The sequence below is a fragment of the Haliaeetus albicilla genome, chromosome 27 (assembly GCF_947461875.1).
Source record: "Haliaeetus albicilla chromosome 27, bHalAlb1.1, whole genome shotgun sequence".
NCBI classification, from domain to species: Eukaryota; Metazoa; Chordata; class Aves; order Accipitriformes; family Accipitridae; genus Haliaeetus; species Haliaeetus albicilla.
In genome coordinates this window covers 1,990,031-2,014,973 of record NC_091509.1, presented here as the reverse complement: position 1 = coordinate 2,014,973, position 24,943 = coordinate 1,990,031, and the positions used below count along the sequence as shown (strand labels likewise).

General features: G+C 55.9%; 3 protein-coding genes across 3 annotated transcripts in view; all 3 read right to left on the bottom strand.

Moving 5' to 3' along the window:
• LOC104323151 (protocadherin gamma-C5-like) overlaps positions 1–24,943 on the bottom strand; it is a 181,597-nt gene that overhangs the window by 134,257 nt on the left and 22,397 nt on the right. The gene's annotated exons all lie outside the window — the stretch shown is intronic.
• LOC138682412 (protocadherin gamma-B5-like) lies at positions 713–23,690 on the bottom strand. Its single transcript, XM_069773205.1, has 2 exons — positions 23,286–23,690; positions 713–3,314 (listed from the first exon to the last, which is right to left on the bottom strand). Exons 1-2 carry the CDS (start codon positions 23,300–23,302, stop codon positions 845–847), a joined length of 2,487 nt encoding a protein of 828 aa, XP_069629306.1. The 5' UTR covers positions 23,303–23,690; the 3' UTR covers positions 713–844.
• On the bottom strand, positions 13,933–17,643 carry LOC138682285 (protocadherin gamma-A10-like). Its single transcript, XM_069772331.1, has one exon. The coding sequence runs from the start codon at positions 17,272–17,274 to the stop codon at positions 14,047–14,049; it is 3,228 nt and encodes a 1,075-aa protein (XP_069628432.1). The 5' UTR covers positions 17,275–17,643; the 3' UTR covers positions 13,933–14,046.

Here is a 24,943-nt window from a genome sequence, read left to right as displayed (position 1 = left end):
AGAGGCAGCGAATACCGAAACAGGAAAGTTAACGGACTTGAATGGGTGATTTCCCATGAGGCCACATAAATTAAGGGTCTGCGCACTTCATAGGCATTTACACCTAAACAATTAATTCGATAACGTGAAGGAATCGGCGAGGAAGGGGCGATGACGACCAGAAAGAAATGACACGCCTCCCGTGGTTGTGTTATTTCTACCGCAGGGATTAATGTTTCTGTTACGGTGATACAATGTAGAGATAAAGTGCTCTTAATATTCCGTGCAGAGCATTACGAGTCTTGGCCCGTTAGTTCAAAAGCACAATCTGCACCACCAGTTGCACAGCAATGAGCAGCAGTCGTGCTTGCACGACTTTTCCCTCACCCTTTCCGCAGATCAAAAGTGTGTCACACGGGAACGACACCAGCCACATTAGTTTCCCAAACCCCCAGCCATAGCACAAGGCAGCAATGAAGATCCCCCCTCACAAGGAGTCCTCCTCAGGGACGGCCCTTCGCTCTCGACTTCGTTGCTTTTCGGCTGCACACCAGAGGCCGCTCTCAATCAGCCTCCATTTCGCCCCACTTTGTTTTTTCGGGTTTGTTTTGTTTTGTTTTTACAGCCTTACACGGTACAGACCGTGCTTACACTTAGGACTTGCTGCTCCACTCGAGAGCAACTCAGCAGCAGGCAGCGATGCACGTGCCCCCTCTGTTCGGGTCTCTATCACAAAAAAAGAAAACAACTAGCACATAGCACAGCCTTAGCGTTGGCCCTTTCATTCGTTCGTGGAATGACAGCGCGTCAGCAGGCGCCCAAGCGGCCGAAGGACGAGCAAGAGCCCACGCCCCTCGGCGTGAGGTTAGGAAAGGCTCAGAGACAAGGACTGCGCGGGCTTACAGACCTGCGGGGCCTCGGCGTCCGCGGGCGGCTCTCCCGCGCCGGCGCTGCTGGTCGGGCTCCGCTTCCCGCAGGGCTCCGCGCCGAGAAGCTCCTCCGCGGCCAGGCTGGGCAGCGGCGGCGGCGGCCAAGCGCCCTCGGCGACGGCGCGGCCCGGCGCCACGCACAGGTTGTAGGAGTAGGGCAAGGTGCCCTCGCAGAAGTCGGCCGGGAAGGCGGCGCCGGCCACGGAGAAGCGCTGCGCGCCCAGGCAGCGCAGGACGGCGGGCGGCCCGGCCCGGCGCACCCGCGCCAGCACGGCCAGCGCCACGCTCAGCAGGAAGAGGGCGGAGAGGAGCGCCAGCGCCAGCACCAGGTAGAACTGCAGCTCCGCCGGCGAGTCGGCGCCCGCCGCCCGCTCGCTCAGCTCCGGCAGCGCCTCCTGCAAGCTCTCGGCCAGCACCACGTGCAGCGTGGCCGTGGCCGACAGCGCCGGCTGCCCGTGGTCCTTCACCACGGCCACCAGCCGCTGCTTCGCCGCGTCCCGCTCCGACACGGCCCGCGCCGTCCGCACCTCGCCGCTGTGCAGCCCCACGCGGAACAGCGCCGGCTCCGGCGCCTGCACCAGCTCGTACGACAGCCACGCGTTGCGCCCCGCGTCCGCGTCCACCGCCACCACCTTGGCCACCAGGTACCCGGCCTCGGCCGACCGCGGCACCACCTCGAACGGGGCCGCGGCCGGGGCCGCCCCCGCGCCCGCCGCCGCGCCCGCCGCCGGCCACAGCACCCGCGGCGCGTTGTCGTTGCGGTCCAGCACGAAGACGCGCACCGTCGCCGTCGAGCTCCGCGCCGGCGCCCCGCCGTCCTGCGCCCGCACCGCCACCGCGAACTCGCGGCACTGCTCGTAGTCGAAGGAGCGCTGCGCGTACACCGCGCCGCTCCGCGCCTCCACCGACACGTACGGCGCCGCGCCCGCGCTGCCGCCCGCCAGCCAGTAGCTGACGCGCCCGTTGGCGCCCGCGTCCGCGTCCTGCGCGCGCACGCGCAGCACCGGCGCGCCCGCCGCGTTGTTCTCCGCCACGTAGGCGCTGTAGGCGGCCTCCTCGAACACCGGCGCGTTGTCGTTCACGTCCGACACCTCCAGCACCAGTGCCGCGCGGCTGGAGAGCGCCGGGCTGCCCCGGTCCCTGGCCACCACCGCCACCCGGTGCTCGGCCGCCTGCTCCCGGTCCAGCGCGCTCGCCGTCACCACCTTGTACGAGCCGCCCGACGACGCCACGATCGACAGCGGCGCCTCGCCCGACAGCTCGCACGACACCTGACCGTTCTCCCCGGAGTCCCGGTCCCGCACTTTCAACAGGGCCACCACCGTGCCGGCCGGCGCGTCCTCGGGCACCGGGCTCGACACCGACGTCAGTGTCACCTCGGGCGCGTTGTCGTTCACGTCCAGCACCTCCACCTCCACCTTGCAGTGCGCCACCAGACCACCCCCGTCCCTCGCCTCCACCAGCAGTGTGTAGCCTCGCGTGTCCTCGAAGTCCAGCGCCTCCTGCAGCCTGATCGTCCCGCTCTCCGCGTCCACCACGAACTTCTGAAGCACCTTGGCCGGCATTTTCCCGAAGCTGTAGGTGATGCGGGCGTTGGTGCCGGCGTCGGCGTCGGAGGCGGAGATGTTCAGCACCATCGAGCCCGGCGGCGCGTCCTCCCGCAGGCTGGCGCGGTAGCGGTCCTGCGCGAACACGGGTGGGTTGTCGTTGGCGTCGGTGACGTTGATGCAGAGCTGGGCGGTGCCGCTGCGGGGCGGCTCGCCGCCGTCCAGCGCCGTCAGCACCAGCCGCAGGCTCTGCTCGCTCTCCCGGTCCAGGGCGCGCCGCAGCACCAGCTCCGCGAACTTGCTGCCGTCCTGGTTGTCCTTCACCTCCACCGCGAAGTACCCGTTGGCCTCCAGCTCGTAGCCCTGCAGCGAGTTGCTGCCCACGTCTGCGTCCTCGGCCGTGCCCAAGGCAAAGCGGGTGCCGGGAGAAGTTAACTCATTGATCTCCAGCTGGAAACTGTCTTGCAAGAAGCGCGGGGCGTTGTCGTTGATGTCCTGGATGGCCACCTCGACGTGGAAAACGTTGAGCGGGTTCTGCACCAGCGCCTCGAAGCTGACGGAGCAGGACGCCGCCTCGCCGCACATCTCCTCCCGGTCCAGCCTCTCGCTCACGTAGAGGTTCCCGCTCTCCCCGCTCACGCCGAAGTACTGCTTCTCGGCGCTGAGCCGCAGCTGGCGTGCCGGCAGGTCGGCCGGGCTCAGCCCCAGGTCCCGCGCCAGCGGCCCCACCAGCGAGCCTCTGCCCAGCTCCTCGGGGATGGCGTAGCGGACCCGCTCCGGCGCCGCCCGGCAGCACAAGCCCAGCAGCAAAGCGGGCAGCAGCACTCGCCCGGCTGCTCGCCCGCGGCTCTGCCTCTGCCTGCCCGCCATTCTGGGCAGCGCTCGCCGCGCTCCTCCCTCCTGCCGCTGCCCTGCGTCCCTTCCAGCCACTCTCCGCAGCGAGCGCAGGGCCCGCCGGAGGGCAGCGATCTCGGCGCCGGCTCGGACGCCGCTGCTCCCCGCGCCGCGCCGCCTCTCGCCTCTGCTGCCCGTGCCGCTGCCGCTCCGGCCGGCGCCGAGCGAGCGAGCAGCCTGCGGGGGCAGGACGCTGCGGCGGCTGCGGCTCCGGCTGCGGCTCCAGCGCCGCTCCGCCCTGGCCAACAGCGGCACCCGGAGGCGCCGTGACGCCACCGCAGCCGGCTGATGGCCGCGCTCGCTCACGGCGGCCCGGGCTTTCCATCTGTACGCGTCAAGCTTGGCGGTCTCTCCTTTAATACGAAAGGACACTCAGAGGCACGGACGTCATGCTTAGCAGGAACGCTAGCCATTATAATACAACCGTCGTCTCCTACTCAAGAAGGATTTTGAGGCCGCAGTAGACTTTTAAAGTAGTGATACACTCTGTCACGTACCTTTACGTCTTCTGGCGTGAGTTGGTATGCAAACTAAGAGGGAAATGTCTGCGACAGAGCAATAAAGAAGTTTTTCCGTGCATGATTTAAGTCTTTCCTGATGTTTCATCTTCCTGCCCACGTGTGTCTCGGAAGCCCACGCAAAAAGGGTGAATTTCATTTTACTCTGAAATGCTCAGGATTGATTCTGATTGAGAACAACAGCTAACACTGATGGAGAGATGTGAAGCCTAAAGGTAGTGGACCTGAACTCAGACTGATGTCACTGTACATGCCTGGCAGAGAAGAACAATGCACAGAACCGTGTCGGCTCTTTGCCATGTGCACATCCTGACGCTGACTCCTCTTCCATCCAGAAAAACCTTCAGTGCTCTTGCTGGAAACGCCAAAGTCTGAGGCCTGCCATAAGGCTCGATTCTGTATTTTTCTCTCTCTGTGATTTTGGGAGCTTCTAGGGAAAAGTCCCACCAGCTGGCCAGTCCATGCAAGGACTGCCTGATCAGCTGAAAGCTTGTCAACGATTTCTGGTGATTAATATACAAACCCAAAACCTCCATCTGACCTCATTGGGGCAGGTACTTCAGTGCTGTGATTTGCAGTTGCTCTGCCACAAGTCGCTGAGGCCTCAAGGTGTAAGCTAGGCAAGTTGCAGTGATTTAGAAGGGTTTGCTAGGCCTCTCTTGCCTTTACTGCATGGCATGACTTTACTAGGCACCACGTGTTCCTTTAATGAGAACAACAAAACTCAGCAGCACTTAATTAAACCAAAGAAGCCAAAACAAGTACCTCTCACTAAGCAATTTGGGGCTAGTGATTTGCTACTGTGACACATCCAGGCCTGTGCAGGCTAGGAAATCACACAGAGGGACACGTAGCCCTGTAGTCCTCAGAGACATAAGAACAAGCCACAGGTAGGTGGGATTGGCCAGCAGTACTCTACACCAGTCTGTACCACCTTCCTGAGTAGCCAGCTTGCCAGAGGGGGATCAGAGGTGACTGCTGCTATGCAATAATGCTCATTGGTCTTCATTAGTGCTCGTTATCCACTTGGAGTAAGTGATGGGTAGGGGGTTGTGCAAATGTTCTCCATGAGTTCCTTCTTGCAAAGCAGCAGCTCAAATCTCTCAGCCATTTCTGATTATTAATAAACAAAACCCAAACACTCTGACTTGCTCCACCGAGGTAAGTATTTGACTACTGGAAAGTACAGAGGCTTGGCAGCAACTCTGCCTTGAAAATTCATCTCCCAGAGCACCTGGAAGTGACTGAGGTGTGAACCCACAAGCAAAGCCCTGAAGTCTTACTTTGGACTACATAGTAGGGGGGGTGGCTTTTGGAAATCTGTCAATCCTTGTGGCTTTTTTGACTGCGTAAATGCTTTATCAAAGGTCTTTATCTAGGTATAAGGGCATGTGAGAGACTCAGTTTTCACTTCTGTTTCATTTTTCTCACGCAAAAAAGTCTTGTCTTCCCATGGTTCTCCGGGGAAGTCAGTATTTGCTGCAAAAAAACACTCACAGTTCCAACTGCAAAAGAACAATCCACAAGTGGAAAACATGAAGCATGACCTTCTGGGAAACAAATCCTGAAAGCTGATCAAAGGATAGGAAAATGTAGTTACCACTTTGATGAAAGTTTCCATCAAAATGTTACATGGAGAAATACAGGGATAGACGAGGTTTCACACAGGAATTACAAGATGTTCTACCCCTGCGTCATTGTTCTCATTTCTCTCCAAACCCCACACAACTTGCAGGTTAGCTTCTGACCCTCATAACTGGCACACACGTCATGAGAGGTTAATGCATCACGATCATACCAAGAAAGGACATACATTTGTCTGCTCACCACTATTCTCAGAAGAAACATAAGTGTTCAAAAGCACACGGCCAAACTAAAAGACGAGCCGTCACCCAACAGAGACTAGGTCATCAAACTCTTCAATTAGGAGAAATCTCTTCTCCTCTTTTGTCACACACAGTGTTGCACAGAGATGCGACTTCTTCAAAAGTCTTGTTTACATCTATTCACCCATCACAAAACCAGAACACAAATGTACCCCCCTTACATCTCCTGCCTTCCACACCAGCTGTAACATGAGCAAGAGGCACTAACACACAAGGCATTGCTAAATGAAGATATGCCACTACTTATAACTAAAACTACATACATAGAACACCAGGGGGCAGGGAGGGGGCAAGAAAAGGAAAAAAAAAACAATCAGACAAGCAATGCAGGGAAGCATTAAAAGTACTGTCAGAGAAACTCACCAGGAAGATGTCTCGGTCTTCACTGTGGGCATGGAAATTCATCCCCCAGAGCACCTGGGAGCTGTTGCGTTATCAGGCTGCATGTGCAACCCTAAAGTCTTACTATGGACTGCAGAGTAGGAGGGGTCCTTTTATGAAAAACTCATCAGCTCTCATCACTTTTTCTCCTCTGTGGCCTGCTCATCTCCCACAAGTCTGAAGCCATAAGTGGAAACGCCTAATCACAGGCCACTTTCTCAAGCTAAGTCTTCTGAGAAAGTATAACAGATTCTCTTTTAGCTTCTGCTTTCTTTTTCTCATACATAAAATTCTGTCTTCCAGTGGCTGAGGGCTTGCCAGGGGATGTAAGGATTTGCTGCAAAACAACACTCCGAGTCTCCAAAGACAAAGAACTATCCAGAAATGGGGAAAATGAATCCTGACCTTCCAGGAAACAAAGGCATGAAAGACAGTGTAATTACAACTATGAGGAAACTCTACATCGCAGATGTTACACGGAGATACAGATGGATAAAGGAGGTTTCACACAGGATCTAACCATGCATCATGGTTCTTCAGGGAAAGTTATTGCACAAATGCTTTATTGCTGGAGGACTGTCATTGCCTTTCAGGACAGGGGAACCAGGATCACGGCATGAATGGCACAGGCCTTGGCACCAGGCATGAAATGAAACCATTGCTCAGCCAAAGCCACATAGACCCACCAATTTTCCTGCTTGGGAGCCAGCCTGCTGGCTCTGCATTCACAGCCTTTATCTGCACCATGGACAACATCCAAGGTTTGGCCATGTATCAGCCACAGGCAAAAGAGCATTTCACTAGGCAACACTGTAGAGAAACAGAACTCTATTCAAGTCTTTGTGTTGGCAGCTCTAAACCTTCAAGGTATGGATGGAAACTTCAAGGTATGGATGGACAAAATCCTGTATTTATGACATAGCAACTACAGCCCTTCAGGGAAATGCTTTTCTACCCTCAGCTGTACATCAACATCTCCACCCTCACCTCGATAGGCAAGGAAGGGGCTACCTCCAAGGATGGAATAAACCGTGAGAAATAGCTGCAGCAAGAACACAGAGAACTCATGCCTGGAAAAAATTAATCCATCCCACTAATCCTGCCATTTCTGCAGCAGCCTTCCTCCAAAAGCTGGGAGGGCAGACAGGGAGAATCCTTTCTTTCTTTACGCAGAACAAACTTTCATTTCTCTATTCATGGAACCGCACACTCGTTTCCTTTTGAACTTCCATTATAAAACCAGCAATAACCAACAGCTATGTCCAATGCTATCAATCGGGTCCAAGTGCATCCCAATGGGAAAAAGCATTGAGAAAGGAAAACAAGCTCTGCAACACAAAGCTGACCATGTCGCAGAGTCTGTTATGCAGAGTCAGGCGATTTCACTAGAAATCAAAAGGTTTCAGGGACGCCAGTTTTAGTTTCTACCATTTTACTCAGCACAAACAGAGTCAACTTGCTGCTCTGAATGGACGGTGGTTACACTGTTCCTTCTTTTGTTCCTTCCTGGAGACACAGATCAGCACTTCCCATCCACGCCACCCAGGGAAACCCAGGGGAAAGAGGACAGAGGTTCAGAAAGGCTCAAGGAAAACAGTGAGAGAGCGTGGGCTTATAAACATGTGGCCCTTCAGTGTCCGTGGGCAGCTCTTCTGTGCTGGCACTGGTGCTCAGGCTCCACTTCCCACAGGTGTCCCCGCCAAAAAAGTCCTCTGCTAGCAGGAGGACCATCATCGTTCTACAGGCACAGTTATTGTGCTGTCCTGACTTCAGCTGGGATAGAGTTAATTTTCGTTCTAGTAGCGGATAACAGTGTTATGGTTTGATTTCTGTATGAGAAGACCGTTGAGAACACACTGATGTTTTCATTGGTTGCTAAGTAGTGTTTAGACCAAGCCAAGGATTTTTCAGCTTCTCATGCCCAGCCAGCATGAAGGCTGGCAGGGTACAAGAAGCTGGGAGGAGACACACAGCCAGCACAGCTGACCCAAACTGGCCAAAGGGGTATTCCCTACCATGTGACGTCATGCCTAGTATATAACCGGCGGCGGTGGGGCTGGGGAGGGGATCGCTGCTTGGCAACTAACTGGGCATGGGACGTTGAGTGGTGAGCAATTGCACTGTGCCTCACTTGGTTTGTATAGTCCAATCATTTTATTAGTATTGCCATTTTATTATTGTTACTGTTATCATTATTAGTTTGTTCCTTTCTGTTCTATTAAACTGTTCTTATCTCAAGCCATGAGTTTTCTCTTTTTTTCCCCAATTCCCTCCCCTATCCCACTGTGTGTGGGGGAAGGGAGTGAGTGGCTGCGTGGTGCTTAGTTGCTGGCTGGGGTTAAACCACAACATGCACAAACACTTCATTAATGTTAGAGGACTACCGTTACCTTTCACGACAGGGAAACCAGGATCACAGCATGGATGGCACAGGCCTTGGCACCAGGCATGAAATCAAACCATTGCCCAGCCAAAGCCACACTGACCCACCTATTTTCCTGGTTCAAAGGCAGCCTCTCACCCTCCTTGCTCTGCATTCACAGCCTGCAGTTGAACCATGAATAACATCCAACTTTTGGCTGTATGTTGGCCGCAGGTAAAAGCGCATTTCATTCAGCAACATTTCAGGGAAACAGAAGTAAATCAAAGTCTTTGTGTTGTGTATTGGGTTTGCATGGCCAGGTTTTGGTAGCAGGGGTGCTACAGGGGTGGCTTCTGTGAGAAGATGCCAGAACCTTCCTTCATGTATGATAGAGCCAGTTCCAGCTGGCTCCAAGATGGACCCACCACTGGCCAAACTGAGCCAATCAGCAACAGTGGTAGCACCTCTGTGATAACATATTTAAGAAGAGGTAAAACTTGCTGCGCAACAGCAGCTGGGAGAGAGGAGTGAGAATATGTGTGAGAAACAATGATGCAGACGCCAAGGTCAGTGAAGAAGGAGGTACTCCAGGTGCCGGAGCAGAGATTCTCCTGCAGCCTGTGATGAAGACCATGGTGATGCAGGTTCTCCCCCTGCAGCACATGGAGGTCCATGGTGGAGCAGATATCCACCCTGCAGCCCATGGAGGACCCCATGCTGGAGCAGGTGGATGTGCCGCGTAAGAGGCTGTGAGCATGTGGAGAGCCCATGCTGGAGCAGGCTCTTGGAAGAACATGGGGCCCTATGGGAAGGATCACACACTGGAGCAGGTCTTCTGGCAGCGCAGGACCTGTGACCCTTGCAGGTGACCTACGCTGGAGCAGTCCATTCATGAAGGACTGCACCCCATGGAAAGGACCCATGCTGGAGCAGTTTATGAAGATCTGCAGCTTGTGGGAAGGACTCGGATGGTGAAGTTTGTAAAGGACTGTCTCCCATGGGTGGGACCCCAGCTGGAGCAGGGGAAGAACGTGAAGACAAAGGAGTGGCAGAGACAAACCATGGTGAACTGACCACAGCCCCCATTCCCCATTCCCTGTGTCCCTGAACCTCTCAGGGGGAGGAGGTAGAGAAATTGGCAGTGAAGTAGAGCCTGGGAAGAAGGGAGGAGTGGGGGGAAGGTGTTTTAAGTTTGTTCTTGTTTCTCATTATCCTACTCTGACTTTAACTGGCAATACATAAAATTAATTTCCTCAAGTCAAGACGGTCTTGCCTGTGACAGTAACTGCTGAATGATCTCTGCCTGTCCTTATCTCGACCCATGAGCCTTTTGTCATATTTTCTCTCTGCAGTCCAACTTCAGACCTGGACAAAGAAACAAAGCAGGAATGGGAAACCTACACAAGTGAAGTAATCATAGCTTAACATTCCAAATTAGGTCAACTGTAGTAGGTACACAGAAAAGGTAAGTAGTTGCTAACAAGTCCACAGGAGACTCACACAGGAGCTCACATGCAAAAACATAGCCACAGTTCCTCAACGTAATATCTTTGGATGATGGCACAGGCCTTGGCACCAGGCATGAAATCAAACCATTGCTCAGCCAAAACCACATTGACCCACCAGGTTTCCTGGCTGGGAGCCAGCCTGACACCCTCCTTGCTCTGCATTCACAGCCTTTAGTGGCACCATGGACAATATCCACTATTTTGGCCATGTGGCAACCACAGGCAAAAGAGCATTTCTTTCAGTGACATTGTAGGGAAACAGAAGTGTGCCAACGTCTTTGTCTTGGCAGCTGAACACCTTCAAGGTAGGGATGGAAACTGCTTCCTCAGCCCAATAACTAGAAGATGTCTTTTCATGTTTTGAGGGTTCCCAGCCACAAGGAGGCCCAGCTTTAGACCTGGACAACAAGCAAGGCAAGAATGGGAAATCTACACAAGTGAAGGAATCATAGCTTTATATTTCAGGTTACGTCAACTGTAGCAGGTACACAAGAAGGGTATCTAGTTGGGAGAAAGTTCACAGGAGGCTCACACAGGAGCTCACACCAAAGAGCAAGCCACAGTTCCTCAAAGTAATTCTTTTGCACAATAAAGAAGGGGAAATGCATGGAACCACAACTGTGGGGCTCATCTAACAACTAGGACAAACTGAACTTTTACACCATCTGTCCATCTTTTACACATTTCAAATTATACCACAGCAAAATTTTTCACCTGGCCTCTATTGGGACAGACAGAATTGTTCACCGTGCTCAAATATTATGCAACAGGAAATCTACCTCGGCAGACAGTTACCATTGAAAGAAAACTTGCACATGCAGCTTCTCCTTACTGAGAACAAGGATGACAACACGGACGCATGCAAACAGATTTCTCTGCTCATCGCACTGATGTCAGATTTAGAAAATTGTGGTTTAGATTAGTAAATCCTGTGAAATTAGTAAAACCTTCCCATATGACCACCAAAGACCACCCGAGATCCCGACGCATGCTGAGAAGGCCTTTGATGTGTCGTGGTTATGCAATGCTCTGCATATGCATTACATAGTCTGAATATGTACTAGGTAGGAGTAGTTTAATAAATTATATGCAATAGTTACTGTATAAAAGAGACACACCTGATTAATCTGGTGTGCTTGATTAGTGGAAAGTCCACCGAGCACGCAGGCCCCAACAAAAAGCAATATATCTCCGGGGTGTGTTATATTGGTCTATTGCCCAGCAGGTAACGAATTCGCTTTTAGGACAACACTACTTTGAGGAAATGTAAAATGTTCTCAGGGGCATAAGCAACATGCAGCTCTGATAAAGACCCAGTTGTCAAAGTATCACCTCAAACACACCATCATCCTACTTCAGCTCATTGGGCAACTGGGAAGGTACATGACTCTCAAATCTGAACAGAAAGTGTACGTCTGTGCTCAGTAACTACCATTCCCAGGAAACATCATGCAACAGGAAAGCACACTGATGAACCCCCAACTTGGACAGATGGAGTCTAAGTAAGGCAATATCCCAAAAAAATGAGACACCTTCAGGCTCAGTTTCAGAACACCAACAATAAACCCTGGGAATTGACAGAACACATGCCATGTCTCCACCAGGACCTCCTCACACACGGCACCCTCTCGAGAATCTCCTCAAACCCTTCACAGGTCACATGGTTGTCCTTTACCTTCATCATCTGCAGATAGACTCCACCCAAAGAAAAGCTGCACAGACAACTTCTCCTTACCAGGGAGAATATTTGACTTCTCAGCATGGGCATGTGACAACCAAGAGCATTTCTTCCAGTAGTATTTTAAGGAAACACTTCTATGAATGTCTTTCTCTTTACAGCTGTAAACTTGAAAGGCACATACAGGACACTTCAACCAACTCTAACAGCTGCCATCTTCCGCATAGTTTCAGAAGGGAGGAGTGGAGGGAAGGTGTTTTAAGATTGTTCTTATTTGTCATTTTCCTACCCTGACATTAACAGGCAATAGGTTAAATTCATTTCCCCGAGTCACATCTGGCTTGCCGGTGACGGTAATTGCTGAGTGATCTCCCTGTCCTTACCTCAATCCATGAGCCTTTCATCATATTTTCCCTCCACAGTTCAGTTGAAGAGGGAGAGTGAAAAAGCAGCTTGGTGGGCACCTGACGGCTTTCCAAGGCTAACCCACCACATCTTGGCAGCTGTAAACCTCCAGGGGATGGATGGAAAATACTTCCCCACCCTGACAACCTGTCAGTCTTTTAACCTTTTAGTGTTTTGAGGATTACCAGCCAAAGTGAGGCCCAACTTCAGACCTAGACATAGAAAGAAGGCATTAATGGGAACCCTACAGGAGTGGAAGAACTGTAGCTTCACATTTCAGATTGTGTCAGCTGTAGTAGGTACACAGAAAAGGGAACCACCTGCTAATAAGTACACAGGAGGCTCACACAGCAGCTCACACCATAGACCATACCTGTATTCCCACTAATAGTTTCTTTGGATGATAAAAAGGGGGAAAGACTTGGAACCACAACTGTGGCCCTCATCTAACAACTAGGACACACCTTTAAACCTGTCCCTTAGCCATTCCACACTGTACCACAGCAAAGTCTTCCAGCTGCCCTGTCTCTGTACAGGCAGAACTTCAACCTGCCCAAAGAGCATGCAACAGGAAAGCCACCTCTGCAGACAGACAGCATTGAAAGAAACGTTGGGCACACAGTGTCTCAGAATCCAAGCATTGCAACATGGACAAATGCAAAGAGATCTTTCTGCTCATCCCATACAATTTCATTAAGCATTAAAATTTCTAAAGGTCATGCGTGACACAGACCTCAGTTAAAGACCCAGTCATCAAAGTCTCAGCTCAAAGGCAACATCATCCTTCTTCAACACACGGGCAACTTGGAAGATATGTTACACTACCACATTGTTGCAAAGTTTACATCTATGCTTCATAACCACCATTCCCAGGAAACATCATGCAACAGGAAAGCACACTGATGAACCCACAACTCGGACAGATGGAGTCCAAGCAAGGCAATATCCCAAAAATGAGACACCTTCAGGCTCAGTTTCAGAACACCAACAATAAACCCTGGGAATCAACAAAACACATGCCATGTCTCCACCAGCACCTCCTCACACACAGCACCATCTTGAAAATCTCCTCAAACCCTTCACAGGTTACATGGTTGTCCTTGACCTTCATCATTTGCAGATAGACTCCACCCAAAGAAAAGCTGCACAGACAACTTCTCCTTACCAGGGAGAATATTTGACATCTCAGCATGTGCATGTGACAAGCAAGAACATTTCTTCCAGTAGTATTTTAAGGGAACACTTCTCTGAAAGTCTCCCTCTCTTCACAGCTGAAAGCATGAAAGGCACGTAGGGGACAGTTAGCCAAATGTAACACATGTGGTCTTCCACACATTCTCAGACACAAAGGCCCATTTCCACTTCTTTACAATGAGCTAGTCGGGACGTTAACACACACAGAAGGGAAGGGATGACAACATACTCTTCTAGATTATGGCATATCTCAGGTGTTTAGTAGGTTACAAAACCAGGGCTGGCTCCTCCCAAAGCTCCCTTTAGGGCACTTGCCATAAGTATAGAATTAAGCTGTTAGTTAGAAACATCTCCACAACGTGCGAGCACACAGGAGGAACCTCCCAGGGCTCCCTATGCAGCTGGAACAACGTGTCTGACTTGGGCCAAACTTACTTGGGAAGCCAGAACTCATATTGCATGATACTACAGATGGGCACCGAACAGGGAAAGGAGCAAACCAGATCTCTTGTGTCCTTCCACAGCCCCGCACAAACACCTCCCAAGACTCTCATCTCCAAGCCATCACAACTTGCCTGGTGTTCGTTGACCCTCATAGTCTGCAAGCACTTGTCATCAAAGGGCCAGAACCCAGACCATTTACCCTCAACATGCACCACTACCACGCCACAGACCTCGCCGAGATTTCGCTATGTCTCCGTACAGAGAAGGAAGATACATTGCCTGCTCACTAGCCTTCGGGAAAGAAACCTCGGGGCTCTAAAATTAAAAGAGGAGCTGTCCTCTGGGAGAGGCTGGGTCAGTGAACAGCGTGTAACACATCAGCGACGTGACAAAAGCAGCAAGCCCCGCTGAGAGGAAGCTCCAGCAGGCAACAGCAGCCTCCCGCTTCTCCTGCCTCCCGCAGCAACGGTCACGCTGAGCCGCGATCCCACGCTCACCTCCCGGGAGCACGAGGCGCCAGCGCCCCGCGCGTGGCTGAGCGAAGCTTTGCCTTCCCGCTACCTCCACCTCCCGAGGCAGGAGGCAGAAGACGGGGGGGAAAGGGCGGAGAAGCAGCGGAGGGAAGCGCCGCGCCGCGCCGCGCCGCGCCGCGGAGAAGGGCTGGTGGGAGGAACTCACCGGGGGAGCGGCGGGGTCCGCGCGGCGGGCGCCGGCAGGGTCCTCCCCGAGCAGCGGCGCGGGCTCGTCGGGCGGCGGCCGGGCCGGGAGGGTGTCGCAGCAGCTGCCGCCCGACAAGCGGAGCTGGCTCTTGCGCGAGTCGGCGGTGAGCGACACCTCGTGCGAGTAGGAGTGCAGGAAGGCGCGGACGCCGTCGATGCCCACGAAGTGCGAGGCCGGGACGCCGCGCAAGGCGCCGCTGCCCGCCGCCAGCAGCTGCGAGCGGCGCCAGCGCCGCAGGCGCAGCGCCAGCAGCAGCAGCAGGAAGGCGAGGAAGAGGCAGGACACGGCCGCCACGGCCACCACCAGCCACCGCGTCAGGCTGCCGGCCGGCTCGCCCGGCGCCGCCGCCGCCGCGCTGCCCAGCTCCGACAGCAGCTCGGCCACGCTCTCGGCCAGCACCACCGTCAGCGTGGCCGTGGCCGACAGCGCCGGCCGCCCGTGGTCCTTCACCACCACCACCAGGCTCTGCCGCGCCGCGTCGCGGGCCAGCGGGAAGCGCGCCGTCCGCACCTCGCCGCTGTGCAGCCCCACGCGGAACAGCCCCGGCTCCGTCGCCTTGGCCAGCTCGTACGACAGCCACGCGTTCTGCCCCGCGTCCGCGTCCACCGCCACCACCTTGGCCACCAGCGCCCCGGGCTCCGCCGAGCGCGGCGCCAGCTCCACGCCCGCCCAGCCCGCGCCCGGCGCCGGCGCCGGCGGCGGGTACAGCACCTGCGGCGCGTTGTCGTTCTCGTCCACGATCACGAGCCGCACCGACACGTTGCTGCTCAGCGCCGGCGCGCCGCCGTCCTCCGCCCGCACCCACAGCCCCACCTCGCGCACCTCCTCGTAGTCGAAGGAGCGCAGCGCGTACAGCGCGCCCGTCTCCGCCTGCACCGACACGTAGGACGACAGCGGCGCGCCCCGCACCCGCCCCTCCGACAGCCGGTACCGCACGCGCGCGTTCTGCCCCCAGTCCGCGTCCGCCGCCCGCACCGTCAGCACCAGCGCGCCCGCCGCGTTGTTCTCGGGCAGCCGGGCGCTGTAGCGCGCCTCCGCGAACACCGGCGCGTTGTCGTTCACGTCCAGCACCCGCAGCGCCAGCACCGCGCTGCTCCACAGCGCCGGCGACCCGCCGTCCGCCGCCCGCACCGTCACGTTGTACTCCGCCACCTCCTCCCGGTCCAGATCCCTCGCCGTTACCACGCGGTAGTAGTCCTCAAAGGACTTCTCCAGCCGGAACGGCAGGCGCTCGGCGATGCTGCACCGCACCTCGCCGTTCGCCCCCGAGTCCCGGTCCTGCACGTGCAGCAGGGCCACCACCGTCCCCGGCGGCGCGTCCTCCGAGATCGCGCTCAGCGCCGACGACACTGTCAGTTCGGGCGCGTTGTCGTTCACGTCTGTCACCGTGATCGCGACTTTGGCCGTGTCGAAAAGCTCTCCTCCGTCATGTGCCTGCACCTCCAGTTCATGTGAGGAGATTTCCTCAAAATCCAAATCCTCCTTAAGGGATATTTGTCCTGTCTCAGAGCCTAGGTAAAAAAGTTCCGACGAGCTTTCTGAAATTTTATGGAAACTGTATTTCACGCGCCCGTAGATGCCCTCGTCGGCGTCGGTGGCCGTGACGGTGACGAGGACGGAGCCCACGGGCACGTCCTCCGGCACACGCAGCGTGTACTCCGCCTGGCTGAACACGGGCGCGTTGTCGTTCGCGTCCAGCACCGCCACGCGGATCCGCGCCGTGCCCGTCCGCGCCGGCTCTCCGCCGTCGCTCGCCCTCAGCACCAGCTCGTGAAACGCCGCCTCCTCCCGGTCCAGCGCCTTCGCCAGCACCAGCTCGGGACGCTGTTCCCCGCCGGGGCCCGCCTGCACGGCCAGCGAGAAGTGCTCGTCGCCGCTCAGCTCGTAGCTCTGCAGCGAATTCGCTCCCGAGTCCGGGTCGTGGGCCTCGGCGAGGGGAAACCGCGACCCCGGGGATGTCGTCTCGCTCATTCTCAATTCTTTTTCTGCCTCTCGGAAGCTGGGCGCGTTGTCGTTAATGTCCGTGATTTCCACTTCGATGCCGTAAACCTGCATTTCCCCCTCCACTATCACCTCACAGCGCAGCACGCATTTCTCCACCAGCCGGCACAGCTGCTCTCTGTCTATGCGCTCCGCCGTCACCAAATGTCCCGTCTTCCCGTGCAGAGCGAAATACTGCGTCCTACCTCTGTCTAGGATGCGGACGCCGCGTTCGCGGAGCGCCGGCAGCTCCAGCCCCAGGTCCTTGGCCACGTCGCCCACGAACGAGCCCTTCGGCATCTCCTCGGGAACCGAGTAGCGCAGCTGCCCCCACGCCGCCTCCCACGCCGCCACCAGGACGCACCACAGCAGGGCTCGCTCCCGCCGGCCCCAGCGCCTCCCCGCCGCGCACATCTCCGCCGCGGCCCCGCCGGCCCCGCACCGCCGCCGCAAGCTCTTCCCAGGCGCTTCCCGCTCGGGCTCCGCTTCCCTCTCAGGCTCCGCTTCCCTCTCAGGCTCCGGCCCCGGATCGCCGCTCCCGGCCGCTGCCGCCGGCCCCTCCGCCTCGCTGCAGCACGGCTCCGCACCGCGGGGACGCTCGCAGACCGCCCGGCCGCCGAGCCAGCCAGCCAGCCAGCGAGCGAGCGAGCCGGGCCGCAGCGGGCGGGGCTGCCGGCAGCGCTCCGGCCTTCCTCTCGCTCCTCCTCGGTCAACAGCGGCGCCCGCAGCCTCCTCCCGGCACTGCAGGCACCCAGCGCTGCCGAGCGCTGCCCGCCCTGCCTTTCCCGCGGGCAGCGGGCGGGGACGGCACCGTCGCCACGGGGACAGCGGGGCCCGTCCAGCGGTCATCTCCTGCGCTGCCTTTTCGCCAGCCCATCTCTCCTTCCACCCGCGAGGCGATCACGACCAGGAGGAAGGCAGAGGCCTCCCGCCGCCGTGCTGTTCCGAACGCACGGGAAATATCACTTGCTAACGCCGAGACATGGCAAGTAAAATAACGTCTCTTCGTCTCACATGCACATGATTACGAGCCTCATCCCATTAGTCCGAAGGCACAATCTCCAACCCAAATTTGTGTAGTTGTCATGCCTGAATGACTGGTACAGGGAGAGCAAGAGGAAACAGGCTCTGAAATACAAACCGGGATATTCAGACACACAGCCCGCCACCCCCATTCCCCCCCCCTCCCCGTGAACCAGAGTTAGGAACCCAAGCGGCAGGAACTTTGCTTTAAAGACCTCCGTTCCTAAGGAGCACGCTTGGAATTAACTACACCACGACCATTGACTGAGATTAGGCATTTAAAGGCTGAAGCGTGGCCGAAGCAGGCACATGTATCCACTTGGAAAGAAAGAGGACCTTTAAGCTCGCAGGGAACCCCAATTCAATATGGAGAAGAAACAGCGAAACTTCTACAGGCAGTTCTTCTACCCGAGGAAGTTCCAATAACACATTGTGAAGCCCATCACAGTGGGAACAGTGAAATGATAAACGGAAATCGAAAAGCGGACCAAGTGGCAAAAGAAGCAGCTCTCAAAGAGTCAATATTTGAAGGAGGCTTAATTCCAGCACCTCGTTTAGAATCATCACCTCCACAATATACTGAGAGAGAAGATCAATTGCCAGAACAATTAGATTGTTCTAAGAATGATCAGGGATGGTGGGTGACACCTTTAAACAATTGCTACTTTCTGAAAAGATGATGGAAAGTCTACTTAAAAGATTGCATCGAAAAACTTATTAAGAGCAAATGCATTGGTATTGACTGCCAAAAAGATAGCTTGTAGGACCAAAAATGTAAAATCTGACAGACATAATAGTTAAGAGACGTGCTATTTGTTGTGCTAATCACCCCAAAAATTACCAAGAGGGTTACAGGAGAAGTTGTGAAACAAGGAATAACTCCTGCGGAACACTGGCAAATAGATGTTATGTCATTACCAAGGTGTACTTCATACAGATATTTATTGGTGATAGTAGCTACCTTTTTTGGTTGGCCAGAGGCCTTTCCATGTCGTACCAAGAAGGCTAGAGAAATAATTAAGGCCTTATCAAAAGAAATTTTCCCTAGCTTTCATATTCCAGAAGGACTGTCTTCTGATATAGGACCCCATTTCACTGTAGAAATCGTAGAGGGAATTTCTAGTTTTGGGGGTATTAAAGGGAATTTACATGCCCCTTGGAATCCACAGTCCAGTGGTAAAGTAATCTTGTAGGAATATAAGAGAGGCAATGGAGACAGGGTGCTTGAATAAAATCCCGCATGAGTTCGGATTCTCCCTGACTGGATGGCTACAGAGTTTACTACAGAACCTAATCATTTTGGTTATTACAGTGATTTTTGTTTCTATATTGTTTGGATGTCTCAAGAGTTTCATCATGAGACAGGCATCTCAACCATATGTATTAGTGATAAGAGAGAGAAAGTGAGACTTCTTAAAATATATCGACACTTCACAAGTCTGAGAGAGGGGAAATTGTTATCAATTAATATGCATAATATGATTGAAATAACCAGGGAACTGCTAAAGTCCTGGCTACAGACCCCATCGGTTAATATTGAAAATAAGGAAACAAAACTATACACTATAATTAAGGTTTAGCAACTAACTATCAGACAGTGGGGCTTCATGTTTATGTCGAAAAGGTAATGGATTGTGGTCTGGTCGATAAACCTTGAAGAACCACCTGTAACTGCCAAGACAGAGTAAGAAGTAGGTAAGAGGCAATTCCTACAGGGGGAGATCGCGACCACCGACTCGTTGACCACCTACTCAAATGAGACCACCTACTCAAAAGAAGACCATGAAGGAAGAAGACCGAGTCTGCGCAGTAATTTACGTGACAGGCGAAGGAGAAAGGACCAATCGTTAAGGGAAATAATAATGAATATGTATCATTTAATTAGATAAACGTGGGGAGTTTTGAGACAAAGGTGTGCTGTCTTGAGACAGGCACCCGTTCATGCGCAACCATGAAATTAATTTAAAAATACCTCGACTCTGTGTGGTATTGGCTTGCGGGCCGGGAAAACCAACCCCGTTTGTGGGACAACAATAAGGAACACGCTGGAAATTAAGTACACCGCGACAGTTGGCTGTGATTAGACATTCAAAGGCCCAAGAAGGTGGGGTCAATCAACTGAGAATCTAAGCCACCTGAGCCCGTACCTTAACCTCTAACACGACTTTCTGTATTCGTCGTGCTTGAATGACTGCTACAAGGAGAGCAAGAGAAAACAGGCTCTGAAATACAAAACGTCATATTCGGACACACATCCCACACACACCCCGGAAAAGCAAGGATATCAGGCTCATGAACCCACGCTTCAGGAACTTTCCTTGAAATACTCCCGTTCATACCGCCCATTCTGTGGGTGGAGGGTGACTGCAGCCATACGACACCTTTGCGTTGCTCCCAGTTTTTCTTCTGCGCCTATTTTCCCGCTAGTCGTCAAGTCCCGACAGTATTTGAGAACGGGATGAGAGCAATGGAGTGCTTCAGTGACGACACTGACCTAACGGCTACAGCATTAAACTGTTGGAAGACCTACAGAGGCAGCGAATACCGAAACAGGAAAGTTAACGGACTTGAATGGGTGATTTCCCATGAGGCCACATAAATTAAGGGTCTGCGCACTTCATAGGCATTTACACCTAAACAATTAATTCGATAACGTGAAGGAATCGGCGAGGAAGGGGCGATGACGACCAGAAAGAAATGACACGCCTCCCGTGGTTGTGTTATTTCTACCGCAGGGATTAATGTTTCTGTTACGGTGATACAATGTAGAGATAAAGTGCTCTTAATATTCCGTGCAGAGCATTACGAGTCTTGGCCCGTTAGTTCAAAAGCACAATCTGCACCACCAGTTGCACAGCAATGAGCAGCAGTCGTGCTTGCACGACTTTTCCCTCACCCTTTCCGCAGATCAAAAGTGTGTCACACGGGAACGACACCAGCCACATTAGTTTCCCAAACCCCCAGCCATAGCACAAGGCAGCAATGAAGATCCCCCCTCACAAGGAGTCCTCCTCAGGGACGGCCCTTCGCTCTCGACTTCGTTGCTTTTCGGCTGCACACCGGAGGCCGCTCTCAATCAGCCTCCATTTCGCCCCACTTTGTTTTTTCGGGTTTGTTTTGTTTTGTTTTTACAGCCTTACACGGTACAGACCGTGCTTACACTTAGGACTTGCTGCTCCACTCGAGAGCAACTCAGCAGCAGGCAGCGATGCACGTGCCCCCTCTGTTCGGGGCTCTATCACAAAAAAGAAAACAACTAGCACATAGCACAGCCTTAGCGTTGGCCCTTTCATTCGTTCGTGGAATGACAGCGCGTCAGCAGGCGCCCAAGCGGCCGAAGGACGAGCAAGAGCCCACGCCCCTCGGCGTGAGGTTAGGAAAGGCTCAGAGACAAGGACTGCGCGGGCTTACAGACCTGCGGGGCCTCGGCGTCCGCGGGCGGCTCTCCCGCGCCGGCGCTGCTGGTCGGGCTCCGCTTCCCGCAGGGCTCCGCGCCGAGAAGCTCCTCCGCGGCCAGGCTGGGCAGCGGCGGCGGCGGCCAAGCGCCCTCGGCGACGGCGCGGCCCGGCGCCACGCACAGGTTGTAGGAGTAGGGCAAGGTGCCCTCGCAGAAGTCGGCCGGGAAGGCGGCGCCGGCCACGGAGAAGCGCTGCGCGCCCAGGCAGCGCAGGACGGCGGGCGGCCCGGCCCGGCGCACCCGCGCCAGCACGGCCAGCGCCACGCTCAGCAGGAAGAGGGCGGAGAGGAGCGCCAGCGCCAGCACCAGGTAGAACTGCAGCTCCGCCGGCGAGTCGGCGCCCGCCGCCCGCTCGCTCAGCTCCGGCAGCGCCTCCTGCAAGCTCTCGGCCAGCACCACGTGCAGCGTGGCCGTGGCCGACAGCGCCGGCTGCCCGTGGTCCTTCACCACGGCCACCAGCCGCTGCTTCGCCGCGTCCCGCTCCGACACGGCCCGCGCCGTCCGCACCTCGCCGCTGTGCAGCCCCACGCGGAACAGCGCCGGCTCCGGCGCCTGCACCAGCTCGTACGACAGCCACGCGTTGCGCCCCGCGTCCGCGTCCACCGCCACCACCTTGGCCACCAGGTACCCGGCCTCGGCCGACCGCGGCACCACCTCGAACGGGGCCGCGGCCGGGGCCGCCCCCGCGCCCGCCGCCGCGCCCGCCGCCGGCCACAGCACCCGCGGCGCGTTGTCGTTGCGGTCCAGCACGAAGACGCGCACCGTCGCCGTCGAGCTCCGCGCCGGCGCCCCGCCGTCCTGCGCCCGCACCGCCACCGCGAACTCGCGGCACTGCTCGTAGTCGAAGGAGCGCTGCGCGTACACCGCGCCGCTCCGCGCCTCCACCGACACGTACGGCGCCGCGCCCGCGCTGCCGCCCGCCAGCCAGTAGCTGACGCGCCCATTGGCGCCCGCGTCCGCGTCCCGCGCGCGCACGCGCAGCACCGGCGCGCCCGCCACGTTGTTCTCCGCCACGTAGGCGCTGTAGGCGGCCTCCTCGAACACCGGCGCGTTGTCGTTCACGTCCGACACCTCCAGCACCAGTGCCGCGCGGCTGGAGAGCGCCGGGCTGCCCCGGTCCCTGGCCACCACCGCCACCCGGTGCTCGGCCGCCTGCTCCCGGTCCAGCGCGCTTGCCGTCACCACCTTGTACGAGCCGCCCGACGACGCCACGATCGACAGCGGCGCCTCGCCCGACAGCTCGCACGACACCTGACCGTTCTCCCCGGAGTCCCGGTCCCGCACTTTCAACAGGGCCACCACCGTGCCGGCCGGCGCGTCCTCGGGCACCGGGCTCGACACCGACAACATCGTGATTTCGGGCGCGTTGTCGTTCTCGTCCGTGATGTCTATCTGCACTTTGCAGTGCGCCACCAGACCGCCCCCGTCCCTCGCCTCCAGGGCGAAGCTGTATTTGCTCTTCTCCTCGAAATCGAGGGGTCCCGCCGTCCTGACCTCGCCGCTGTCGCTGTCAACACTGAACAATGCGCGGACGCCGTCCGGCACATTGCCGAAGGAGTAGGAGACCCGCCCGTTGGAGCCCGCGTCTGCATCCGTGGCCTGCACCCGCAGTACCAGCGACCCCGCTGGAAGATTCTCCCGCACTCGCGACTCGTAGTTGCTTTTACTGAACACGGGAGCGTTGTCGTTGAGGTCTGTCACGTTGACGTGAACCTGGATGGTCCCGGACCTCACGGGGTCGCCGCCATCCACCGCCGTCAGCACCAGCTGAAAGGAACTCTGCTTCTCCCGGTCCAGCGCTCTCTCCAGCACTAATTCCGGCTGCTTGCTTCCATCCGGGCTCTCTTTCACGGCCAGGGTGAAGGACGGGTTACCGGTCAGCTGGTAAGTCAGGAGCGCGTTGCTGCCCACGTCCGTATCTCGGGCCATCTCCAACGGAAAACGAGCCCCGGGAAGTGTCCATTCACCGATCTCTATGTCCAAAACAGCCTTGCTGAAGGCTGGGGCGTTGTCGTTGATGTCCTGGATGGCCACCTCGACGTGGAAAACGTTGAGCGGGTTCTGCACCAGCGCCTCGAAGCTGACGGAGCAGGACGCCGCCTCGCCGCACATCTCCTCCCGGTCCAGCCTCTCGCTCACGTAGAGGTTCCCGCTCTCCCCGCTCACGCCGAAGTACTGCTTCTCGGCGCTGAGCCGCAGCTGGCGTGCCGGCAGGTCGGCCGGGCTCAGCCCCAGGTCCCGCGCCAGCGGCCCCACCAGCGAGCCTCTGCCCAGCTCCTCGGGGATGGCGTAGCGGACCCGCTCCGGCGCCGCCCGGCAGCACAAGCCCAGCAGCAAAGCGGGCAGCAGCACTCGCCCGGCTGCTCGCCCGCGGCTCTGCCTCTGCCTGCCCGCCATTCTGGGCAGCGCTCGCCGCGCTCCTCCCTCCTGCCGCTGCCCTGCGTCCCTTCCAGCCACTCTCCGCAGCGAGCGCAGGGCCCGCCGGAGGGCAGCGATCTCGGCGCCGGCTCGGACGCCGCTGCTCCCCGCGCCGCGCCGCCTCTCGCCTCTGCTGCCCGTGCCGCTGCCGCTCCGGCCGGCGCCGTGCGAGCGAGCAGCCTGCGGGGGCAGGACGCTGCGGCGGCTGCGGCTCCGGCTGCGGCTCCAGCGCCGCTCCGCCCTGGCCAACAGCGGCACCCGGAGGCGCCGTGACGCCACCGCAGCCGGCTGATGGCCGCGCTCGCTCACGGCGGCCCGGGCTTTCCATCTGTACGCGTCAAGCTTGGCGGTCTCTCCTTTAATACGAAAGGACACTCAGAGGCACGGACGTCATGCTTAGCAGGAACGCTAGCCATTATAATACAACCGTCGTCTCCTACTCAAGAAGGATTTTGAGGCCGCAGTAGACTTTTAAAGTAGTGATACACTCTGTCACGTACTTTTACGTCTTCTGGCGTGAGTTGGTATGCAAACTAAGAGGGAAATGTCTGCGACAGAGCAATAAAGAAGTTTCGTCATGCATGTTTTCAGCCTTTCCTGATGTTTCATCTCCCTGCCCACGTGTGTCTTGGAAGCCCATGCAAAAAGGGTGAATTTCATTTTACTCTGAAATGCTCAGGATTGATTCTGATTGAGAACAACAGCTAACACTGATGGAGAGATGTGAAGCCTAAAGGTAGTGGACCTGAACTCAGACTGATGTCACTGTACATGCCTGGCAGAGAAGAACAATGCGCAGAACCGTGTCGGCTCTTTGCCATGTGCACATCCTGACGCTGACTCCTCTTCCATCCAGAAAAACCTTCAGTGCTCTTGCTGGAAACGCCAAAGTCTGAGGCCTGCCATAAGGCTCGATTCTGTATTTTTCTCTCTCTGTGATTTTGGGAGCTTCTAGGGAAAAGTCCCACCAGCTGGCCAGCCCAGCCCGTGCAAGGACTGCCTGATCAGCTGAAAGCTTGTCAATGATTTCTGGTGATTAATATACAAACCCAAAACCTCCATCTGACCTCATTGGGGCAGGTACTTCAGTGCTGTGATTTGCAGTTGCTCTGCCACAAGTCGCTGAGGCCTCAAGGTGTAAGCTAGGCAAGTTGCAGTGATTTAGAAGGGCTGCTAGGTCTCTCTTGCCTTTACTGCATGGCATGCCTTTACTAGGCGCCATGTGTTCCTTTAATAAGAACAACAAAACTCAGCAGCACTTAATTAAACCAAAGAAGCCAAAACAAGTACCTCTCACTAAGCAAGATGGGGCAGGTGATTTGCTACTGTGACACATCCAGGCCTGTGCAGGCTAGGAAATCACACAGAGGGACACGTAGCCTTGTAGTCCTCAGAGACATAAGAACAAGAGGTGGGATTGGCCAGCAGTACTCTACACCAGTCTGTACCACCTTCCTGAGTAGCCAGCTTGCCAGAGGGGGATCAGAGGTGACTGCCGCTATGCAATAATGCTCATTGATCTTCATTAGTTCTTGTTATCCACTTGGAGTAAGTGATGGGTAGGGGGTTGTGCAAATGTTCTCCATGAGTTCCTTCTTGCAAAGCAGCAGCTCAAATCTC

Coding starts and splice junctions, on each gene's coding strand:
- LOC138682285 (XM_069772331.1), bottom strand. CDS start 17,274: ATGACCGCTGGACGGGCCCCGCTGTCCCCGTGGCGACGGTGCCGTCCC.